At 33.5% G+C, this 7,308-nt stretch overlaps 1 protein-coding gene across 1 annotated transcript; it reads right to left on the bottom strand.

The window, feature by feature from the left end:
- Nucleotides 3,337-6,879, bottom strand: LOC107631267 (pentatricopeptide repeat-containing protein At3g48250, chloroplastic-like). Its single transcript, XM_016334658.2, has 2 exons — nucleotides 4,737-6,879; nucleotides 3,337-3,603 (listed from the first exon to the last, which is right to left on the bottom strand). The coding sequence occupies exon 1, from the start codon at nucleotides 6,798-6,800 to the stop codon at nucleotides 4,869-4,871; it is 1,932 nt and encodes a 643-aa protein (XP_016190144.1). The 5' UTR covers nucleotides 6,801-6,879; the 3' UTR covers nucleotides 3,337-3,603; nucleotides 4,737-4,868.

Raw genomic sequence — 7,308 nt, 5'->3', positions numbered from 1 at the left:
AATTCAATATCATCGTGAAAATTACATAAAGCCAAATAAAGAGAATAACAAAGAAAAGTTCCATAAAAGAGGAATATGTATCAATAAAAAATATTAAAAAATTTCATACGAATAACGAGTACTAAAAATTCTATAAAAAAAAATTAATAATACACACGAGAGTATTAAAGAAAAGCTCTCAAAAAAAGCAACAATATTCATCGTATGAACAAAAAAAATAAAAAAATAAAAAAATCAAAAGAGTAAAGTATCGTTTTTGTCCCTAACGTTTGGGGTAAGTTCCAAAGTTGTGCCTAACGTTTTAATCGTCCTATTTAAGTCCTTAACGTTTTAAAATTGACTCAATGTTGTCCTACCGTTAGGGATCCGTTAACAGAATTGACGGCAGGACAAAATTGAGACAATTTTGAAACGTTAGGAACTTAAATAAGATGAAAACGTTTGGGACAAAAACGATACATAAAAATACATTTTAATTTAATTTTATCTTTCAATAATATTAATTTTTTACTGAACATAGTATTCAATTATTTTCTAATTACATCTAAATAAATTATACTTAATCGCATTACTTTTATTTTAAATAAATTTATTTTTTTATAATTTTAAAGAATTTTGATACATTAGAGACAAAAGGTATAATTTATATTTTATTGTATATATATTATTTTTTTCTTTTCTTCAAGTTTATATACTAGTTATTCTACAAACATTTCATGATAACTAAAAGTCTTTAAGAGTAAAATTATAAAAAAATAATTTATTTAAAATGAAAGTAATATGATTAAGTGATTTACTTAGATGTGATTAAAAAATAATTGAATACTATATATAATAAAAAAATTGATATTATTGAAGGGTAAAATTAAAATTTATTTCTATGTATCATTTTTGTCCCCAACGTTTTCGTCCTATTTAAGTCCCTAACGTTTCAAAATCGTCTCAATTTTGTCCCGCCGTCAAACGGATCCCTAACAGGACAACATTGAGTCAGTTTTGAAACATTAGGGACTTAAATAAGACGATTGAAACGTTAGGGACAACTTTGGGACTTACCCCAAACGTTGGGGACAAAAACGATACTTTACTCAAATCAAAATTTAGAAGGAAATACTAAAAATTATATAAAAAATTTAAATATTTTCTTGTAAATATAACCATAAAAAAAATAAAGAGTTAAGTCTCAAAGTGATCCCTAAACTTGCACTCGAGCCTCAAAGTGATCCCTAAAGTTAATAATTACTCAAATTCGTCTTCAAATTTATACTTCGGAACTCATAGTAGTCCCTAAAATAATTTCTGTCAATCCTTAAACTTCGGAACTCATCAGAAGGATTGAAACGACGTCGTTTTGTATATATATAGACATCATTGCAAACAATAATTAAACTATCAATTCATATTAGTTTATATATACATCCGATAATCATGCTCAAGCCAATAATTTGATTTAAATAAGAAAAACTTTTATAAATCATAGTAGTGGCAACAATAAATATGCAAACAATATCACATCGATCAACAACAAAAATTAAAACATAAGCAACTAAAAAAAGAATAAATGGGGGAAGAAGATGCAGAGCAGACCGGCGGAGCAGAAGAAAGAAGCAGGTCGTCGGAGCAGAGAAAAGAAGAAACACATGCATGAGAGGAGGCGCCACGGTGGCCCAAAAAAATTAACGAAAGGGGATGACGGCGGCAAAAGGGGTAACGCCCGTAGGAGGTTTGCCTTCTGTAATTCTTTCCATCTTCCATTATCTCTCTATATGTGAATTAACAAATTATTATTTTGTTTCTTCTGAGAGAAAAAAGAAAAAAAGAACTAGCGATGAATTGGGAAAGGAGAAGGGGAGCGTGGAAGGAAAAGGAAGAAAAAAATTGGAATAGAAAAAGAAGAAAAAAATTGAAGAAGAAAAAAGGGACCGGTGAAAGAAAAGAAAAAGGAGAACTGGGAATGGGGAAGGGAAAGGGGAGCGTGGAAGGGGAAGGAGAAATGAAAAAGGGTTAGGGAAGGGGAAAGGGAGTGTGAAAGGAAAAGAGAGAAGGGAATTGTGAATGGGGAAGGGGAGCGTAGAAGAGGAAGGAAAAGGAGAAGTGAAAAAGGATTGGGAAAGAGGAAAGGAAAAAGAGAACCGAAAAAAGGGGATGTACTTTTTTTTTTTTAATATAAAACGACGTCGTTTTAGTCATTTCTAATAGCAAAGATGGACGGAAATTATTTTAGAGACTACTATGAGTTCTGGAGAACAATTTTGGAGACGAAAAAATTATTTTAGGGACTACTATGAGTTTCGGAGAATAATTTCAGAGATGAATTTGAATGATTATTAACTTCAGGGATCACTTTGAGGCTCGAATGCAAGTTCAATGACCACTTTGAGACTTAACTCAAAAATAAAAACTAAATATGAGAACTTTGGTGATTGTTCCTTGTGGTGTCTTTTTTAATATATGAGAATGAAGAACAAAATTGGTAAAAAGAAAAATAAATTTTTTCAATTACTTTTTCAATCATAACAATTAAGCACATAAGCTACAAAAGCTACAATTTGTTGTTTCTGGAATGAAAATTAGAACATAGAATTACATTTGCGTTTAAACTTGAATTTGAATGCTAAACCAAACACACTTTTTATATATATATATATATGTGTGTGTGTGTGTTTTTTACAATTTAATTATTATATTTCAAAAAATGTCTGAAAACCAAAAAGAATTTCCTTATTAAAAAGGGGGTCTTTTGTTAATAAACCCTTGTTTGTTTTTTTGTTTTATTTTTCCTATATTGTGTCTTTAAAAAGGGATTTTTGTCTGCTGAAGCTACTGCAGGGCTTCTGAACAAAATCTTTTAATTATATTTTATGCATGTATGCATCAAATACTGCTGTTTTATATTTTTCTCGTTTGTATGATTGCCTTCTAGAATTAAAAGATAAAATTATTAATTGTCCTATGAAACACCGATACAAACTTAAGTCATCCAGACACGCTAACTTTTTGTAAGCCAAAAAAAACACGACATATATGCAAACTATAAATATTTTTTTGATATTATCTTGCTACTAAAGTATAAAGTTTTAAAATCTTTTTTATCTTAATAATAATAATATATACTATTTCAAAATTTATTTTAAGAATATAGGCTGAGATTAAAGTTTAGTACCCCAACACGAAATAATATTTAGATGTGTCTAAATATATCCGGATAATTTTTGTTTTTATTTTTTTAAGACATAGGTGAGTAAGGAAGACGCGTGTTTCGTTCAATTTGATTCTCACAGCTTATATTTGTTAAGCAAAGGCTTAATGACTTACCACTCTTCTAAGCGGTAAAAATGAAGAAAACATTACAGAAAATGAAAATTTAGATTTGTCAACCACTACATATGATCCATTACCAGATATTAGCCTGTACGAAGCAAAATACACACATTTTTTATTTTCCAATATGAAGGGCATGTGATCAGACACGGATAGAAGAGACTTACAGGATCAACAACAAATTGCTGAATCAAATAGATATGGTTAGTCTTAAGAGTTTAGAGAGGTTTTATTCCCTCCTAGGAACTTCAAACTGAAATTATGGAGCTTTACTTATTCCACCTGCAAAACAATTTTAAAACGCTTATCAACCATGTATGGCTATTCATTAAAAAATTTTGCTCAAGCTTCAGTGCCATCTTCATTAACTATTATCCATTTAGCTATCTAGGTTGAGAAATAAAGGAAACAAATAAATCTGTGACATAGATAGATGAGGAGGAGAAACAAATCAGTTTATGAACAAACGAATAAGAACATAATTCGTCCAATAACCTAATTAATTCAAAGTTAATGACACAACAACATCATTATCCAGAAACTTATGTCATCAAAACAACAAGCAAGAATTTGTATTACTATCGAACTACATGAACCAATGAGAAATTTACAATCAAATCCAAAATAAGATTCACAATACTATTTAAGGGGTGACAGCATTTTAAATTGTCAAAATAGCCAATGACAAAATAAGCCATAGGACTTTCTAAAGTGAAATAACATACTGAATGATGGCCTGAAAGTCTGAAACAAATGTTTGCAAAAGAGTATTGCATAAAATCCATTGACAAACCTGGTAGCAATCCATTAACAACACAGAATAAAAGAGCAGAACCAGAATATCAGAGGGAGCAGCAATCCATCGACAACAGAACAGAAGAACCACAGCTTCACAAACCTTTTCAGTAAGGTTCTTAAGCAGTGTTTAGTTGAAAAAATCAAGCCAATAACTCAAGCACAAGCCATAATTTTGTTATAAAATAATCAGAATTTTATGCATGTAAAGCCGTCTAATCGTCTATACAATGACACTGCGACACTGGTCACTCATCAAAGTAAAAAAGGATGAGAGTCAATGCTACAACAAAATCATATATGTAAACAAAACCAAAACTCCTTGGAAAAATTTGAACTGTACCTACCTGGCAATGGACTTCATCCAAAAAAAGAATACCAATTTGTAATTTTCACTCAAATTGTCACAAAACCAGAAAGAACTCACAAATACTCAGAAAATGACTGAGAAAAGAGGCAAAATTCAAATTTTTATACGTAATTGTGGAGATACTCAAGTCAAAGAAAGATCTCGCAAAAGACACAACCAAACCAGAAAGGAATAAAAAAGAGAGATAGAGCCACATATAGTCACCCCCTTCAGGAGAACCAATGTGAACCAAGATATATCAGATGCATACCAGACAGGCAAATATTAGAAGTATCAAGTAGCACTAGCAGCCTGTGATTGTTTATCTTTCAAGCCAGTCCACCAGGGTTGGGGACTCAGCCTCAGGATGGTTTTCTAGAGGCAGCACATGTCAACATCCGGGCTACGTGCTACCTGCAACTGCAGCCTTGCAATTCCTTACTGAACCAAAAAGTGCACGGATTTCTTTTCGTTTAGTTATATGGCGGCGACACTTACTCAATAGATCTCTGGCATCAGACTCTCTACCTTCTCTGAAGAACGATTCAAACACATGAACATAGGCGGAATGGGACTGAGGACTTTCCGTACTCCATGCCTTCAGGAACTTTACAGCATCATCCACGGTCCCAGATTTTGAAATATATCGAATAATTGATTCAATGAATGGAGGGTACTTGTGTTTCCTCATCAAACACATAAGGTCAAGTGCCTCCTCTAATTTCTCAATTCCTAATAGGGCTTCAATCAGTTTCTTATATGTACCTTGCCATGGAGATGTAACAAAATTTCTAACTGTCTCTTCGAGAAAGTTGTATGCATCCTCTATTCTCTGTTGGCTAAGAAAACAGTCAACTAAAGCACCTAACACGGCAGCATCTGGATTGCATCCCTTTTCAAACATCTTGTCGGAACAAAGTAATGCCTTGTCCATTTCATTGGCAGAACAATGCCCTCGGATCAAGATGGTCCAAGTCTTGATATCAGGGATGCATCCACAAGATTCCATCTCTTCGAGCACTTTACACGCTTCTTCTAACCTCCCCATCTTGCAAAGTCCAAAAACCATTTGACTAAATGTGACATTATCAGGCTCATATCCAGAATTTCTCATACTCCCAACAATAGTTTCAGCTTCATCAAATTTCCCAGCACCTGCCAAAGACCTATGGACTCCATCATAGATTGCCTTCGGGAGAGTACGCCGGTTCAACTCATATTTATTTATTATTCTGAATATTAAATCTACATTTGGTGTATGACTATCTGAGATGTGCACTAAAAGTGAACTGCAGTCCTGATCCGATGGCTTGCATGATCCATCCATCATAAGCTCATAAAGCTCAACAGCATCCTCTATCATCCTATTCTTTCGAAGCTGCCTCGATATTTTTGTATATGTATCAACATCCAATTCATAACCTACACTCTTCGTTTCCTCTATGACTTCCCAAAACTCATTAATTCTATTAGCCCTAGCAAGAGTTCTTGCAATTGCATTATAAGTCACTGCATTTTGCTCATAACCAGATTGCTCACCAACCCAACGAAAGAATCGGTACGCTTTCAAAGGACAACCTCTAAGTTCTTTAACAACCCTCGCTACAAAATTATCAGACAGATGAATGTTAAGCTTGCCCAATTTCTCCATAACCTCAATACCCCATTCAGACGCTGTAATAATACCAACCACATTGTTGACAACACTCTCCCTTGCATTCTCCCGAATCATTTGTTTATAAAAGTGGGCAAGAGCCTCACAATCACTCTTCAAATTATCCCTCTTAAAAGCAGCTAAAATTGGCAAATAAGTTTCATTATCAAGAAAGAATCCATTTTTCTTCATGGCTACTAGAGTTATCCAAAATTGTTCCCTAGTTTCCTTCTTGGCCAAGATCCTAACAACTAAACTATACACTGAGGAACTTGGTCTGAACCATTGTTTCTCGCTGACCCAGTTGAAAAAGCACGAAGCTTTAATTGGGTTTTTATCCAAATTCTTCAAAACGTAAATAACAGTTTCATGGGTCAAAAAGAGGCAACACTTGTCTAACTCTAGCTCTAACCATTGGGACCAATCGCTCGCCAAAACAAGCTCCAATATGGAGCTCGGTTTTGAAGAAAAGAAGAATCTGTGATGAATGCTTGAAAAGCGGTGATTGCAGGAGCGATGATTCGAAAGGGAAGAAGGTGAAGGTGCAGTAGTAGTGTTGAGAGAAAAGTGAGTCACCTGGTTCAGAGCGAGTTGGAGTGACCGAGTTTCAATGTGTCGGGTGGCGAGAGACGAGTCAAGGAATCGGAGGGAACGGGTAATTGTCTTTAGACGATTCATCATCACTATAGACAGCGACGAAGCAAACGTTGGAACTCCCAAATCCGAATGGGAGGAGGGAGAAGAAGGTATAGACCAAATCGAAATGGGCCTCTTCTTCTGTTGGGTGTATTCGTATGCCCAACTTACTGGCCCAATTAATTCTCTACACTGGGATGGTAGACCCAAAAAGAAAAATAAAATCTACACGAAAATACTACGTAAAAAAAATTAAGAGAAAGCTACATTTTGATAGATTCTTTTGTGTAGAACTTCAGAGGATGTTGGACGGTATATGTCTTTTATAGAATACTAATATGAGTATTAATGTTTATATATGGAGTGATAATATTATTAAGACTAGTATTGAAGATAATAAAGATAATAGGTGGATTGGTAATTTAATACCAAAAAAAAAAAAAAAAAAGATTGGAAATTTTATTTATGGTTATTCTAAGTATAATCAGAGAAAAAAATTATGGGAGGATTTTGTAGCTAACAAAGAAGATAATTAAATCTCTTAAAATTTTTC

The sequence above is a fragment of the Arachis ipaensis genome, chromosome B01 (assembly GCF_000816755.2).
Source record: "Arachis ipaensis cultivar K30076 chromosome B01, Araip1.1, whole genome shotgun sequence".
In the NCBI taxonomy this organism is placed as follows: Eukaryota; Viridiplantae; Streptophyta; class Magnoliopsida; order Fabales; family Fabaceae; genus Arachis; species Arachis ipaensis.
Note: the sequence above shows the minus strand (reverse complement) of the source record. Positions and strands in the feature narration are given on the sequence as shown.

Bases quoted from the DNA above. Each gene is read 5' to 3' on its own strand.
- LOC107631267 (XM_016334658.2), bottom strand. From the start codon at position 6,800: ATGATGAATCGTCTAAAGACAATTACCCGTTCCCTCCGATTCCTTGAC.